This window comes from Haliotis rubra, unplaced genomic scaffold (genome assembly GCF_003918875.1).
Source record: "Haliotis rubra isolate DU_JTF1 unplaced genomic scaffold, ASM391887v1 Scf2, whole genome shotgun sequence".
Classification (NCBI taxonomy): domain Eukaryota; kingdom Metazoa; phylum Mollusca; class Gastropoda; order Lepetellida; family Haliotidae; genus Haliotis; species Haliotis rubra.
The window spans coordinates 8,266,376-8,284,753 of NW_025766002.1; the positions used below are offsets into that span (position 1 = coordinate 8,266,376).

General features: G+C 40.2%; 1 protein-coding gene across 1 annotated transcript; it reads left to right on the plus strand.

The window, feature by feature from the left end:
* The first annotated feature begins 15,476 nt into the window (after window positions 1-15,476).
* LOC124275504 lies at window positions 15,477-17,355 on the plus strand. The gene is made up of 3 exons (XM_046711087.1): window positions 15,477-15,495; window positions 16,346-16,582; window positions 17,025-17,355. The coding sequence occupies exons 1-3, from the start codon at window positions 15,477-15,479 to the stop codon at window positions 17,288-17,290; spliced, it is 522 nt and encodes a 173-aa protein (XP_046567043.1). The 3' UTR covers window positions 17,291-17,355.
* The last annotated feature ends 1,023 nt before the right edge of the window (window positions 17,356-18,378 follow it).

Below are 18,378 nucleotides of genomic sequence, written 5' to 3' on the forward strand. Positions count from 1 at the left end.
ATTCACTGCTTGGTGAAAAGAGGCAATTCATGAACAAACTCACTTTCCTTAGGTGAGACCACATGTGTCAAGTGTGCTCCGTTGTGGGGCAGGACTGCGAGTCCTAGAAACTCTCAAGAGTCAAGCTGCCAAACACGATTACACATCCAAAGACTGTCCGCGACCAACGTCTCTTAACTTCAACTGATTTGTGACCTGGGCTGTATACACCAAATTAAATATTGATTAAAACTCAACTTGCTTTGTCAGACAAACAACTGAAGACGTAAACCATTACACCAGAACTTCCCTTTAAAAGATTCATTCCATGGAATTATATTTCTCCGTGTACATCATTACCGAAGCAATTAGGAACATAACATTGATTCTGATACTGAGCACACATTTTATGACGTTTGAAAATTATTTTAATACGGCTTGGTTCAGTTCGAAGCACTTTGACTAGGACAAGAACGATATTGATCAAGCTCTTCATTTATGTATGTATCGAAATGAAACTTTTTTTAAGACTGACAGAGCTCGGAGTATTCGGCAATGCCATCAATATATCAAGACTGAGTTATCCTGAAAACTGAGTCAATACAAAACGCACGATCCTTATCAGTGAGCGGTGCAGTTCGGCTCAAGGATGCTTGTTCCAGTAACGTTGTGCTGTGAACTATTGGGATTCATCCTTCACTATTTTCCCTCTGTCGGTCGTAAGTCCTTTAGTTACCTTTGGACGTGCAATGATAATTCGTTAAGGAACGGGGCGGTGGGGTAGCCTTGTGGTTAATGCGTTTGCTCGTCATGTAGAAGACCCGGGTTCGATTCCCCACATGGGTACAGTGTGTGAAGCCCTTTTCTGGTGTCCCCCGCCGTGATTTTGCTGGAACATTGCTAAAAGCAGCATAAAACCCAACTCACTCACCCACTCGTTAAGGAACGTGTTTGTTTGTTGGACTGTTTAAGCACTTTTGTCCTATGTTACAATAATCCATTACCCGATTTAACATGTTTGGGCCTGTGGGCTCATACCGATACAAATTCATAGATGTTAAGTCCTTTAGTTACCGTTGGAAGTACAATGGTATTTTGTAAAGGAACACATAATTCTTTTACGGTCTGATTTCTATAGATTCAGTTCAGGTTTTAATTTTGATCGATACATGACAAGAGTAAAACCGTTTACCTTTAAGATACTATTGGTCATTATAACGTAAAGGTCCACAGTTTATAAACCTACCTACCTGCCTACCTACCTACCTGCAAATCGGAATCAAGGGTCGATGATGACTGTAATTGCTTGGTTCCGGATTAACGTTCTTGAGTACCTGCAGTCCTTCATTTGCGTCTATTTCCACCACCTTCTACCCTTTTGTACCAGTTTGGTCGACTGAAAGCTTTATTGTTGGGTGTTGGGCTTCACTGGACCGGGATTCGTCACTCCACATGACACAAGAAAAGCACTGAGCAGCACCATGGGTCTTAAACACAAAGAAACGTGGTATTTCTGGACAATCAGACATTTTGGACGTCTTCTTCATTTAATCGGTTGTATAGAACACACTATTTGTCATACATGTATATTACGACGTGCAGTCAACCTTGTTGCAGAGTCTGATCTTCTGGTTAAAACCCCTCTTGTGACTAGCGCGGGGATTGCTCTGGACCAAACGTTTTACCCAGATCCTGGATGGAACTCAACCACAAATACTCCAAATATAACGTGTTAGTTTCATCTGACCACTTTCTAGAGAGCATTGTGTATTCATAAAAAGTAACTTGGTCACGAAGCTTATATTTATGTTCAGGCATAGTCAAATGACAAATTGTCGTCCACGAAGTTGAACGCTTTAACGGGAAATAGATGATAACAGTCAGACTTCAGAGTCGTCCACTTCATATTTTGGTCTATGAAAATTCATTCAGAGTGACTAAAAAGATTACTTCAAATTTTCAATACTCAGATTTCATTCTATGTGATAGTTCTTATGAAAATGGAATGGGCTCTGTGTCGCTTTATTTACTGAAAATGTGTTGATGTTGAAATCCCTAAGTAAACCCGTCTTTCTCGATCTAACTGTACAATGCCAATTAAGGACATTTGACCAAAGTTGTTATTAAACCAATATTTTCAAACAATTAAGATTGAATTTTGTAAGAGCGGAAATAAACGTTTATCAGTACCTGGTTTTCATCATTCCTGCAGTGTTTAGAAATATTTAATTGTAATTAAAGAGTAATGGTAATGTGCTTTGATGATTATAAGCAATGTACTGTATCCTGACCGAAGTGCAATTTGTTTTCCATAACCTTCTCTGTTAAACGACTGAAGATTCTCACCATAACATTTTTCACGCTCTTTCACAGCATAACTTAACCCTAGCCGCAACTGCAAGAAGCTGCTTTTGTCCACAAACACTTCCTGACGTGGCATTTGGAAGCTGCTATTGTCCACAACCACTTCCTGAAGTGGCATTTAGAAGCTGCAATTGTCCAAAACCACTTCTCGAAGTGGCATTTGGAAGCTGCTATTGTCCACAACCACTTTCTGAAGTGGCATTTAGAAGCTGCTATTGTCCACAAACACTTCCTGAAGTGGCATTTAGAAGCTGCTATTGACCACAACCACTTCCTGAAGTGGCATTTAGAAGCTGCAATTGTCCAAAACCACTTCTCGAAGTGGCATTTGGAAGCTGCTATTGTCCACAACCACTTTCTGAAGTGGCATTTAGAAGCTGCTATTGTCCACAACCACTTCCTGAAGTGGCATTTAGAAGCTGCTATTGACAACAATCACTTCTTGAAGTGGCATTTAGAAGCTGCTTTTGTCCACAACCACTTCTTGAAGTGGCACTTGGAAGCTGCTATTGTCCACAACCACTTCTTGAAGTGGCATTTAGAAGCTGCTATTGTCCACAACCACTTCCTGAAGTGGCATTTAGAAGCTGCTATTGACCACAATCACTTCTTGAAGTGGCATTTAGAAGCTGCTTTTGTCCACAACCACTTCTTGAAGTGGCACTTGGAAGCTGCTATTGTCCACAACCACTTCTTGGAAGCTGTGGCATTTGGAAAGCTGCTATTGTCCACAACCACTACCTGAAGTGGCATTTAGAAGCTGCTATTGTCAACAACCACTTCTTGAAGTGGCATTTGGAAGCTGCTATTGTCCACAACCACTACCTGAAGTGGCATTTAGAAACTGCTATTGTCCACAACTACTTCTCGAAGTGGCATTTAGAAGCTGCTATTGTCCACAACCACTACCTGAAGTGGCATTTAGAAGCTGCTATTGTCCACCTCTTCTTCTTGAAGTGGCACTTGGAAGCTGATATTGTCCACAACTACCTCTTGAAGCGGCACTTGGAAGCTGCTATTGTCCACAACTACTTCTCGAAGTTGCACTTGGAAGCTGCTATTGTCCACAACTTCTTCTTGAAGTGGCACTTGGAAGCTGCTATTGTCCACAACTACTTCTCGAAGTGGCACTTGGAAGCTACTATTGTCAACAACTACTTCTTGAAGTGGCACTTGAAAGCTGCTATTGTACACAACTACTTCTCGAAGTGGCATTTGGAAGCTGCTATTGTACACAACTACCTCTCGAAGTGGCCTTTGGAAGCTGATATTGTCCACAACTACTTCTCGAAGTGGCATTTGGAGGCTGCTATTGTCCACAACTACTTCTTGAAGTGGCACTTGGAAGCTGCTATTGTCCACAACTACTTCTCGAAGTGGCATTTGGAAGCTGCTATTGTCCACAACTACTTCTCGAAGTGGCATTTGGAAGCTGATATTGTCCACAACTACTTCTCGAAGTGGCATTTGGAAGCTGCTATTGTCCACAACTACTTCTCGAAGTGGCACTTGGAAGCTGCTATTGTCCGCAACCACTTCTTGAAGTGGCATTTAGAAGCTTCTATTGTCCACAATTTCTTTTTAAGTAGCGTTCAGAAGCTGCTATTGTACACAACTACTTCTTGAAGTGGCATTTAGAAGCTTTTATTGTACACAACTAATTCTTGAAGTGGCATATAGAAGCATCTTTTGTCCACAATTACTTTTAAGTAGCATTTAGAAGCTGTTATTGTACACATTCACTTCTGTCAGTAGCATTTAGAAACTGCTATTGTCTACAGCTGCTTCTTGAAGTGATATTTAGAATTATATTCATTTAGATGTTTACAAAATGACCATATTCAAACCTTTCAATTTATCAATGAGGAACAATGATTACTGTAAAATATTTCTTACATATCTCGTAACGGTAACTTGGTTGATAGCGTGTCATCCTATCCCGTTGCTCAAAATATCAACCACTAATTTGCCAGATTACTTACATGCCACTGTCAAACAGTTGACTGTCGAGCGAAAACACAGCAAGGACCACGGCTAATAAGACCACTGCCATTGATTATTGGCTGAGGTCTCACAGCCACGAGGCAGTCAGTGATGATGCACCTCATTCACTTCGCGCTCGACATCTCAAGTCCCACTAATTACTGGTACTAAAAAAAACCTTTCAGACTTGACGTGAAGATACCAAACAAAGGACATGAACTCCCCGGCGTTTAAACAATCTGCCAGTAGATCCGTATATGTCTTTGGGATTTCTTTGGTTCATATAGTCTGTTTTCTGGAAAAAGTAAAAGTTGTTGTAAATGCCCCGTAAAAGAAATTGTTTGTATTAAAATGAACACTCTGGTTCACATTAAAAAGCTACCAATCTAGTTGCCAATCACTTCTCCAATAATGACCGTTGTGATTGTATGAACCACCACTGGCGACCACATTTGTACCAGCTGGAGCCATCCCTCGCTAGGATGACATCTCCCAGGCTCCTCCTCGTACTCAGCATGAAAATCCTCTGCCACTCCTCAGGAAGTGCCTGCGTCAGTGACTGCGAGCTCTACCTTTAAGTCCAAGATGGTCAAGAAAATAATCTAAGGGGGTCATATCAGGGCATCTTGCGGGGCATGGTAATGTTTCAATAGCGTCGTTCTGCAAATGGTGACGGTGACTACAAGGAGATGGTTATCAATCTGAGGCAGGACGGTGGTATTCAGTACGTCCCGTTGATAACGGTGACCGGGTATTGTCGCAGGTACGTTACCAGGTACTATAATGAGTAATCACACATGCAGTCATATGAAACGCAACCCCACACCATCACTGAGCCACCACTAACGGGTTCCGCGTCTGTCATGTTTGATCATGCCCTGGTCATATGCACCATTACGATGTCTCCATACGCGACAACGTTTCTAACGTGTAGACAATAGCGCAGCCTCCTTATGATGGTATTGGTGGAGAGCCGGGCTTCCACTCTCCATTGCCGGTGCAGTTCTTCAACATGGGTCATGACAAAACGTTAAACACAATACAGGAATCATTACAAACCGTGACTAAATTGTTAGCTGACATGCCAGAATTCGATGTGTCAGGGATGAACGATCAGGGTGTTATGTTATAGAATTACCACCCCGTAAAAAAACAAAGAAACTCTTCAAACGTATACTTGTCTGTATTCCGTTTCATCTCCAATGCTCCCATGTCGATGAAAGGAAGCATACCGTTACATCAGTATTAACAATAATAAAAATAGTTCCTTTACACGTTGCATGATAATAGCGCTGACAAATTTGCCCTGGTCAAATAGTACAGAACATTCCCTGCGGGGAATACTTCTGAGATGCTTAGAAAAGAAATAAACAAAGTGACGAATCCTTCCACATCAACTGTTACAAGTGCTCACTGTGGTGAAAAGACCCACACAACAAAATATTGTAACAGCGAAACATGTACCAACTGTGCAGGAAGTCACTTGAATTTCTCAAAAGAAAGATTTGGATACGGCAAATGGAGATTAACTGAATTAAAATTCATGTTCAAAGATATGAACAAAACGAAACCTGTGCTTCCATATCCAGAATACCCTCAGATGCCACCACTAAAGTATATGCAGCCAGATCATCTGTAAGCTGTCAAAGGAGCTTGACATAACGGGTCAGAACTGATTCTTCTCATATTGTGTCACCTGAAACGTCTACTGAAACTGCAGAAGAATTTCCTGTGTCAGCCTGTCAGCATCGCAAGAGAAATAATCACATTAAAATCTCATTATCGAGACGAGAAAATGCCCAAACCAAAATCAAATGAAGATGTGAATCTTCACGAGAATGTCACATTGGCATAACCTCTGAACATTCTAATAAGAAAATCCATCTTGTTCATAAAGTTCAATAAGTTTTCAAACAATGACATATGCATATATAATTGCCATGATTTGTCAATTACAGACTCAAGCCTACTAAATGAATTTGAATGGTCAGTCTGTGACGACCTCTGTGAAGAGACCATTTTCCTACAATACTAAAAGTTGAAACCCCATCTGATGTTCCTCCATCATCAAGATAGAATAGTATAAAGGCTAACTGGCCCTGATATCAACGCTGTGTAATTATAAACTGAAGTTTTTACGGTCGTTCATGATGCTCTAAACTCCTTTACTGATGAAGTGAGTTGCCAGTTTACTAGTAGGTTCTATGCAATTCCAAACATTCGAAAACCATGTTTCAAAGATGACAGCAAACAAGTTAGGGAGGCAAGGACAAAAGGCTGAACATTTTTTTCGTCGCCATCCCATGGTCCACAATTTGACTAAATTCTAAAGTTAAAACGCTAAAGAATGGCGTACTTTTAAACAAAGTTAACGCTAATCTCGGCTACATTATGCATAAAACAACAAAAATACGCCGAAATCAAAGGTATGGAACATGATCTAGAAAATCTAAATCTAGCATTCATCTGGACAGAGGTCAGTTATTAGCTAATAAATCCGATATTGCTAATGCCATTGGTGAAGCTTTGGCCTAACATTATTCCTCATCTAATCATGAAGCTCAATTGCCAAAATACCAAAAGCAGCAAGAAAAGAACATTATTCATTTCAAATCAGATAATAGCATAATGATTAAAAGTTTATCAAAGGTTACGATGAATCAATTTTGGATGGCTATTTGTGGGTGATTTTAATGTTTCTTGTAAAAAGAACAACATACCTACTATTGAAAGGCAACTGCAATTATGTCTAAACAAATGAACAAATGGTGTTTAGAAAATGGATTCAAATTTTCAAAATGAAAAACCTAACAAGGCGTTTCCTATTCTCGCGGTACTTACGGATATCGGCTGAAACAATAACACAAACAATTCTTATCGTATTCATGCTTGTTGTTTTTAAATGAAGGGCCTTCTCGTCTAACATTTACATCTATCAGCTGCCAGATCCATCAGGTGAATTACCACTCGTGAGCCCGGTGATAAACAATGCCATCCGCCACTGACGAAACGAGGCTTCTCCCATTCTCGCGGTATTACCAGGAATTAACGTTATTGAGTCTATATAAACGCAATCCTGCCGGAAAGGGCGGGAAAAAGTAATGACATGTCCAAGTTGGTATAAACTCCCCAATATTCGTGACACTGCAAGATTTTGATCACTCACAGACTTGGGCCACTCCCTAGTTTCCAGTCGGTGATGTAAACAACCGCTAAGTGTCGCGCATCGGCGATTTCGGCAGAAAACGTGTTTACCGCGAGAATAGGAAACCCGCGAGAATAGGAGACGGACCTATATCTACTTTTGTCAAAAAATACAAACTTTATAAAGGCCCAGAATTCATTTTAAACGGGACTCATATTGAAATGATAAAAGCGACCAAGTACCTCGGTATAACATTTGATCAAAATTTGACCTTTCAGTCACATCTAACATATTTGAAAAATAGATGCATGAAGGCATAAAATATGTTAAAAGTTGTTTCAAACTGGAACTCATCCAACTGTACCGAGCACTGGTCCGTTCTAAACTTGATTACAGCTATGGTGATGCCCATAAAAGCAAACTTTAACTTTAATATTCTATCCAAAATCAAGGTATGAGATTTTGTCTTGTGTTGCTTCGAAATTTACGTTGAGGCAGATGGGCCTTCTCTTAAATAACGCCACAGTAAACTTTCATTATAGTACGTTACAAAACTATATTCCAATGAACCCAACTCTGCATGCAACTGTGAGGATCTTTATGAGGATCTGTACAATAAGAGAACTTCTCGTATTGAGCCACTTGAATAAGAGTCAAGCCTTTCATTTCTGTTACTAATACTGAGATCGAAAAATGATCTCCTTTTCGCCAGCTCTCTTCTCCACCATGGCGGTTCATACTACCACAAGTAGACCTAACATTGATCGCATTGAAGTAATCAGAAACAAATATAGATTACAGCTCACACAAGACTTTAATCGATCAAGACGTAAATATATTACACACACCTATATTTACAGACGGAATGAAGGATGGTGGCTCAGTTGCTTGTGCCACTGTCATTGGATCCAGAACAATATCTTCTCGATTACCAGACAACAGCACTATTTTTACTGCAACGGCAAACGCCACATTAACAGCGCTTAAATATACTAGGCGTCATTAATAGTGGGGGAAATGACATATAGCACATGTAAAGGAATGTTTCTTAGAAATAATAGAACTAAGAGTATCAACATAAATGTCTAATGTGTTGACAAACGTGACCCATCGTGACATACAGACAAAAAGTTCAGACAGCACACATCAGTTGTATAGACCAAATGAAAATGACAAGCATGAAGCACTCGGTCATTCAATATCTTGTGTACCCTCCTCGCGCGTCCAAGACACAGGTCACTTTGTTCTCATGCTCCTTATCAAGTTCATAAAGAAAGCTTGCGGAATCCATTCCTCTACTAGAGCTCTGTGGAGTCCTGGGAGACACACTGGGGCATGAGTTCATCCCAGGCATGCTCAATTGGGTTGAGGTCTGGCGAACATGCTTGGCCGCTTCATCCACTCTACATTCTGCTGCCTAAGAAATTCCATGACAATCCTGGCCCTATGAGGCCTAGCGTTATCGTCTTGCAGTAAAGAGGGTCGACCATAAAAGCCATGCATAGCTTGCAGGAATGGTACTGCTGTAGGAGCCAGAACTTCGTCCCGATAACGCTGTACAGTAAGATTACCGTCGACCACGTGCAGTGGAGTACGTTCAGTAGGAGTAACCCGTGCCCAAACCATGACAGACTCCCCGCCAAATCGGTTGTGCGTGGCCACAGTTGCATCTGTGATCTATTATTTCATAAAATCATGTGATTATAACTTTCTAGCGCCTAACAGGCAGCTTGGGTTATCCGGGGTAATAAGAATCAGATTCTGATTAAGCGCCGCTAGCAATCACTTGGTGTTTGGAAACGTGCGCTATAGAAGATGTCTTATTATTATTATTATTATCTGTTCCATCCATTGCGACGATAAATCCCCTGCCGACCACCATGGAAGGATAAATTGAATATGCTTTCATATGTCACGACCATTGGCGTTGATTGTCAACCTCAAACGCGCCTGCCTGTGACGTGGTGTTAGTGGTGGACGTAGTGCAGGTTGCCTACAGCAGAGTCAAGCTGCCCTTAAACGTCGACGAACAGTGCTCCTCGATATCCTTACATTGTTAACATTGAAGTTTTCTGTCTGAAGGTCTGCTGCGTAAAGGAATCTGTTACGTAACGCGGTTTTAATCATGTGCATAACATCTCGGACTGTTGTGAATCTGGGGCGACCTGGTCGACGTGCATATTCCACGGACCTATTGGCTTGAAATCTCTGCCACAGTCTGCCAATAGCACTCTGAATCACAATAAAGCCGACAGCCACCTGCCGCTGAGTTTGACCAGATTCCGAAAGGCTAATAGCTTGACCCCTTTCAGCAAGTGTCAAAAAGAGTCTCATTTTAAGCTGCGATTTCAAACAGGTACCTGAACAGAGAAAAAGTTAAACAGCATCAATGCATGTGTATTGTCCTCCACTTTCCACGGATAGAACGACTTGCACTTGCAAATCATTGACATTAAGCGGCAGGTGGATTTACATGTTTACAATTTGAATAAAAAATGTGCAATTTGTATCAAAATGTATCGGACGTTAAAGAACGTAATAATGACATTTCAACGGCCTGATGTGTCTTTCCACAAAGTTTGTAAAATATTCAGTTGTATATATTTCAAACAACAACGAAGATTTTACAACTTTTAAGAAATAGTGTTACCAAAAGCTTGACCCTTCATTAATGACGCTTAGTATAGATATACTAATAATCAGCCCAAATATAAACAGTGAATGATATTTTCAAAGTCACTTTCGTGCCTTTGGGCTACTGAAATATGTCATATAAACATCCACTTATACTTGAAATTATTGAATTATATACTGTATGTAGTGATCTTGCTACTGGTAAATACACATTGTTTTGTGTTGGTTAACTTGTCACATGGGAATCATAGGGAACACAGACTTGGAGATGTCATTATACGTAAATGTCGTATTGGCTATTCTTGATATATACACAGCAGCTAAAAACGTCATACGAATGAAAAAATAGGCACTGTAATCAAATCATTACAGAAATGGACATAATAAGCGGATCAAAAACATTTTTTGTGTACAATATTCTGACACATCAATAAATAACTCAATTTCAAGACATTACGTGAACGTTTGCAGTCCATTCAGACTCTTGACTTCAGCATTTAGTGTGACCCCCACGAGCGGCAATAACTGCAGCACAGCGTCTATGCATGGAGTGCACCAATTGATTGATGAAGGCCATTGACACCTGGAACCACACTCTGAGAAAGGACTGGCGCAATAAATCGGCTGTGTTCGACATTATTCAGTCTCCTCTGAATTTCATCCCAAAGGTGTTCAATTGGGTTTAAATCAGGACTAAGGGCTGGCCACTGCATAATGTTGACACCGTTCTGCTGTAGGAAGTTCCGCTCTGGCAGTATAGGCCCGGGCGTTACTTTGCTGGAAAATGTTGTTCCGGTGACGTGCGTAATGTGGTATAACGTGGGGTCTGAGAGCTTGGTCGATGTCATCACCGCTGTGATGCCGCCTCCTCTCCCTTGACCAAGGTTCTGGAACACGACAGGATCCACTCTCTGGTTCAGGCCTATTTCACCCCATACCATGATGCTTGCACCTCCCATTGAGTCTCTTTCCATAACACATTGGTCTGAGTAACGCTGGCTACGTCGTCGCCATATCCTTGTTGTCGTCGTCGCCATCTGCAGTTGATACGCAGTACCGACTCTCATCTGTGAACAGAACAGTTCTCCATTGCCTGTATCGCCAGTTTTGGTGCTGTAGGGCAAACTGTAGACGTTCACGCCAATGACGAGGGGTGAGGATAGGTCCACGGTAAGGTCTACGGGAATGGAGGTTCCCGCCGTTAAGACGTCGGCGTACTGTATCAGTACTGGTTGGTCTTCCGTGTATTCCCACTGTCTGGCGTGCTGTTTCGGATGTCTGCATGAAGGGATTCTATACGTGCTGTCGCACAGCATGGCGGTCTTGTCGTCCTGTGGGTGCATTATAGGGCTGGTCCTTGTGAGCAGCACGTGCAGCATGAGTTGCATAAAAAAACATGGAGAACACCGTACCATCTCCGAGATCAGGTTGCGTTTTTGACACCATTTCCTGGGTTCCATTCTGAGTTTAGGAAGGAATGTCTTTGCTCAGGTAAAGTTGGAGATGTTGTAAAAAAATATACAATCAAAACATTAAATGAGTTTACAGTTATCCGTTTCTGGGAAGGAAAATTCCAAACTGACGTTTCTTTTGCTGCCTAGTATACTTATGAATATCCGTTGAAAGGTGAGGATCCTCCATTTTGTATCCGTGTGATGAGAGAATCATGGTCAAGCATTCCTTCTTGACTGTGTGGATTTTTCCATCACAAGGGATAACTATTTCAAAGTTTCATCTTTAAAGGATCCTTTTTTATCACGTTAGTTCTCAGTCAATCATTTGCATATCTAAAACCACATCCTTCAAAATATTTATTCTTACCACTTTAATGATGATATGTTTGCTGTTTGAGTTCAATACAATCGCCAGTAACAAGAGGGATGATGTAAATCCAGCTGGACAATTTGTAAGTCTCCACGGGCGGTCCCTTGTCAGGTGATCTACCTTTAATGCTGGCGATCTGTAGCCCCTTTATATTGTATAATTCAGTATATATAATTTTATGGTAACATACTAGTTTGAAACACCATCTATGATAACCTACTTATTTTACTGTCCTTTGATGACAAGATTGTATATTAACTGCATGTATTGTAAAATGTATATTTAGATTTGCTAGTCATGATATGTCTGAGGGGCGGTGGGGTAGCCTATTGGTTAAAGCGTTGGCTCGTCACGCCGAAGACCCGGGTTCGATTCCCCACATGGGCACAATGTGTTAAGCCCATTTCTGGTGTCCCCCGCCGTGATATTGCTGGAATATTGCTAAAAGCGGCGTAAAACTAAACTCAGTCAGTCAGTCAGTGATATGTCTGAAATCCTAAATTTTAACTCAATTTCTCACTGTTTCCGCCAAATGTTTTAGAAATCTTGGATTCAGGGGAGATTAAGTAATGTTCACGAGTGTAAAAACAAATACGATATCATGAGGTAAAAATTGTGCTATCAGCTTGATTTTCCGATTCATTCAGTTTTCATTCCACTCCTTTCAAGAACACTTTCGGGTTTTTTATTGTTAATATGTAAACAAGGTATGAAGAAACATCCATGTTTTATGTAAGTGTTCGGCTCCTTTTACATTATGACATATAAAATGGGTATATTGGAACCTTACTTATAATGTTAAAGTATAAAATGAACAATCATCCGATGTACAGAATCCTGAAAGAAACATCATTCAAGGACATGCTTAGTCACTAATGTTGACCAAAACAAAAGTTTTGAAACAGAAATAGAGTAAAACAGACGATGAAATGTTTTTACTAAATCATCACGGTAAGTGAAATATTCGCCACGGGGGTTCAAACAGGTAACCAGTGTTTTGACGCTCTGCGCAAATATCAACGACAGGGCTGGAACCTGTTCTGCTGAAACAACAATTCAGTCAATCAACCTTTATTCCAGTACTCACAAGGCTACGGGTCTATAGTACAATCCAATATTAATAAACTATATACAATTGATAGAACATATACATATTTACATTAAATCATGCCCTGGGTAGTTTCTGGCTTAATTATTCATTTACCAAATTATTCCTACAAGTGAAGGCACAATAAATATACATTGATAAATCTTTAAGTATTTTCACATTTGCATTTGTTAAAAATAGTGAAAATTTAGTTGTGTTCGGATAATTATGATAAAATGATGGACTATATTTTTCCCTGAGTGATAAGTATAATGGGCAAACAAGTGAAAAGTGGTATTCTTCTCCAATTAATTTTAAGTTACATAGTTTGCAAATTCCCTTTTCTCGGCTTATGTTTATATAACGGCCAGTTTCAACAAGGGGATCATGGGATGAGCTACAGATCAACAGACGAGACGACGCTGTTATACTTTTTAAAAAAGATATATTAGTTAAGTTATCTTCTGTACTGAAATGAGTTTTGAAAACGAGAACGAGAATAAATCTTTAAACAAATCATGCCAGTCTTTAATGTCAATATTATTTGTTTTACGTCGACCGCCCAAGCCTTTAAGTTCTGACCAGTATTGTTTGGAATCATTAATACCATTCTCTAGACATTGTTGTCTATCTTTTAAGTAATCCTGTTGCTTTCGTCTACAAATATAACTATAATTGTTTCTTGCATTATTTATTGCCCATCCTCGACGAAGTTCCCCTGTTGTGTTTTGAAAAGTATTTGAACATGGCTTGTTTTAGTTAGATGCAAATTGTCCTCAGCACCAGAGAAATATTTACGTCAATACAAGGACTGTGATATCTTAGAAGCTGAATCAATACAAAACACACGGTCCTTATCAGTGAGCGGTGCAGATCGGCTCAAGGATGCTTGTTCCAGTAACGTTGTACTGTGAAGTATTGGGATTTATCCTTCACTATCTTCCCTCTGTCGGTGGTAAGTCCTTTAGTTACCTTTGTACGTGCAATGATATTTCGTTAAGGGACGTGTTTGTTTGACTGCTTAAACACCGTTGCCCTATGTAGTAACCCATTACACCATTTAACATCAAACCTTTGGAGGGCATTTAGAAGTGGAATGCATAAGAAAACAAGATTTGTGAATGGCAATTTCTTTATTGGTAATAACACGATGTTTCGGAGTGTATGCTTGCTCCTTCATCAGGCAAGGAGCAAGGAGCAAGCATACACCCAAAAACGTCGTTTTATTCACAATAAAGAAGTTGACATCCATAAATCTTGCTTTTCTTACGATTTAACATGTTTGTAACATCAACAAACGATACGGAGTATAGTCGTGATCTTCTTTTGGGTAGTCCGCAGGGTTCTTCAGTGCATAATTAATATCAGCATCTTGTATCAAAATCAGGTCATTTATTTCGATACTATGCCTCTGACATTCCCTCATAGCATGTAAAACTACACATCTGACATCCAACATGTCTATAAGCATATTGGTGCTATCACATATGCTTCATCATAAAACTGATACACGCAACACGACCGTAACTCTCTTATGTGTACATTACGAACTAAAGAGAAACATGTTGAGACCTTGTCAAAACTTGGACAGGTTTTCTGAAAGTATGATTATTCCAAACATAGATCTGTGTGAATGCATGTGCCGATTTGACACTTCTTGTATTCCAGTGAGGTAATCTATTAGGCTGAACTTCATATGTAATCCATTTATACACCAACTTTTATGAAACTTATTTGATAAATATTGGCAGTAATATTGACAGGAAGTACAGGTCTTATATTTTGGACTTTCAGCTTCCAGCTTTCAACTCTCTCCCTCTTCCCCCTGCGCTTTGAGCATGCACTAGTATGTGGATTATAGAGCATAACAAATGACCATTATTATCATTATTGTTTTTACTTGTCTAAGGTATCAGACAATCAGTGTTGACATTAAGTACGGGACTAAATTAGAATTGATTCAGAGTTGGCTGAAAGTACTGATCGGAGGTCTCTTTTATTCAGCATATTGCCTTGACAACGTTGCCCTTGGAAAACCTGCTGTTCAGAATTCTATTGGGTACTCCGCTGGCCCGGGGCGAGCCGTGGACGGAAATGGAGATCTTATCTTTGAAGGTTCATCTTGTTCGTACACACCCAATTCCAGCAGTGACCCACTGCCGTGGTGGCGGGTGGATCTGCAAAAGGTCGTCAATGTTGAGGCGGTCACCATCGCTAACAGAAGATCCAGCGAATATCGTAATTATTGATAATTCACATCTTGACAATCTTTTCATGTCTATATTCAAGAAACAGTTTTTTTTCATTATTAATTAAATGTTAAATCGTCGTAATAATTTTCTAAATTGTTACCAATAGCATAAAATTACGAGTGTCTAAAAGCTCCATCTCGTCCTTACCTGACATATTCACATCATATCTCCGCAGCTTCTTCGAAATGCTTAAACTGAAAGTGACAAAATGACACTGCATGTTGCAAGTACGGGGACTATGTAGTGTAGTGAGGTATGGTGCACCGGGAAATAACTAACATACTGGTTAATATAATGGAGGTACATTTGAGTATCACTGGCCTTTCATAAAGGCCCTGAAACAAATATTTCAGAGAAAGCCAGTGCCAGTGTGAATATGTGTTAAGTCTAGATTACCTCGGTTTCCGTAAATAAATAAAGTCTCTAATGTCTTTTTTTATTATATCTTATGATTATAATTTAGGAACCGTTCTTTATGTAATACATGTTTATTTCAGAGACAAGACGTGAGACTCTCTCTTCACAATTTTCACATAAAAATGTTTCAATAGTAGTGCATGGTTATCCTACTCTTCAAGAAAGGAACGTCTTTCACACAGCATGACTACAAAAATGTCATGGAAAGGAAATTAAAGGCAGGGTTTTATTGGATTGTCGATGTAGCAAGCCTTCTGGGAAAAGATTGGATTTATTTCTGGAGCATGTTGACGCTTTGTAGGTGCCGGTTTTTTTCTTTGTATTAAAACCAGACAAGTTATCAACTTTGGCTGATAGTTTAAAGACAAGTTTGCAAGACAAGAATCGGACTTCAACGCGCATACTCGTACTTCAGGAAAAACACTGAAATGGTGCCTTATGCTATTCAGGCAAGAACAAACGATACAGAAAATTCAGTTTGGGGAATTGGTTGTGTCCAAAACAATGTATCAAGATTAAGGCACTGAAACCGTCTGTACTTGGGATGTGCACAAATATTAAGCTTTTGTGTTTCGTGCGTATAAATCAGTAGACTAAAGAGATTCCTATTTTGTACAGTGTCATAGTTGTCTCATTTCCTACACAAAACTTTGGTTCCAGACTGGCGTCTTCACAACTTTGACATAGAAGTATTCTCAGCTGACCCAGTTGTTGACCCTGGAGCAAACGGTCAGCTGTGCTTTTCCTTCTTTGGGCAATTTGGGGATTCACTTACAGAGACCCTTAGATGCATGTATCCGGTTGAGGGGCGATATGTCCGGATAAAGAAGAGGCAACATCTGAATAGTGAGGACAGGCTGACCTTGTGTGAAGTGGCAGTCCACCCAAAGCTATATGGTCAGTGAAACAATGTTCTCGAAGAGCCTTGGTATTTGGTCAGATCAAACATTTTACGGGTAATGGAACATGGACATGGAGTGTTATGTAATTGTTTGCTAAATAGGGTGCACTTCTCTGTTTATAGTAAGTCAATTCAACAACGGAAGTTCACATACAGAAGGAAAATGATCCTATTTGATTTATTTAGGTGGCATGGACAACATTTGTGAAATTAGATTTTACAAAATCAAAACAAAACCATCATTGCCTCAGAACTGCTCACTTTTTCGTCAACTGTAAATATCAGAACATACATTTTCCTACCAATTTATATATGTCGAATATTCAATTTGACATATGGAGACAATATGGATAGATAGTGTGTGTGGTCAGAGATCATGTCATCAATGGATCACAGTTGCCTGTATGAATATACGAACTGTTTCGTTGACACTTTCAGAAAGCAACTGCAGTTTCAGTCAGAGGTACCCTTCCACCTTTGTGCCCTACACGGACAAGTACCTCACGACCAGACCCAGGCATGAAACCATCGGAAGCTTGAAGACCTGCATGATTGAATGTACAACTATGTGGGCATGTGATGGCTTCAACTTCAATATCCTGGACAGCAGCAGTGGAAATGGAACCTGTGAGTTTGTGTCTGTGTCACTGGCAGATCTTTACTCTAAATCTGGATGGACATATTACAAGGCCATTTGTTCTTAAACTCCAGCACAACTCGTGTAGGATGTATGAGGAAGGCTGCTCTTGCATATTAACATGTCCCTTTGGCGGAGTGACTGACTGATAGTGTTCATATATAACCGTGCATTTGTTCTTAACTCGGGCATAGCACCTGTAGGAATTGATGCATGAGGAAGGCTGCTCTTGCACAACATGTCCCTTTGGCGAGGTGCCTCACCATTGCTGTTTAGATATAGCTGCTCAGGCGTACAAGTGGAGTGTGTACCGTCACAAAACAAACTGAGGTGATCATCGTAACGAGCTGCTCTTGTTTTAAACTAACATGACATTTTGGCTTTTCCTTATTATCATGTCCCTTTGGCGAGGTGACTGACTATTATTGTTCATATATAACTGTGCAGGCATACAAGTGGACTATGCATCATCATCACTGTGAGAAAACAAACTGAGGTGCCCATCTTGACCAACATAAAACGAGGATGCGAATATTGAAAAAAACAAAAGAATTACATGTATATACGTATTTCAGTTACTTTCTTGCTTGTTTGTTGCTTATTTTGTCCAGCTACATGACCCTTCAGAAATAAATGACTCCAGCCCCCAAATGCTAGTAATTGACATGAGAAATATTCAGCCACGGTCATAGTGTGGGGCCTATTGTGCCCATGAAGCTAGCCTGACTTAGGAGGAGCCCGACAGGCTGTCAACGTTAGTTTTGTGATTACCGGATATAGGTGGCGCATGAAGCCGTGTGCTACATTCTTGATCGTTGGTTCAACTCTAGGATTAGCCTTGATTTACGTGGACTTACTAGAGTTGTCTTACCCCATGTGACTCGATGCAGAACATTTAGCCCTTACACATCACACTATGATGGTGTGCCGTTTCTTAAATATATTAATAGCTGGCTTCACGGAGAGATGCATTTTCGAAATGAGGTGGAATTATAATTGCCAATATGTGGAGTACATTGGTACCTGCAATAATCGGCGATGTTTCTCGGACTATGCTCTGTCACACACCCAGGCTCAACTGGAACTTGGACCTGCATGTCATCTTATATAAATTACTGGATAAATTCCGGGGTAGAATCGATCTTCGGCAACCCA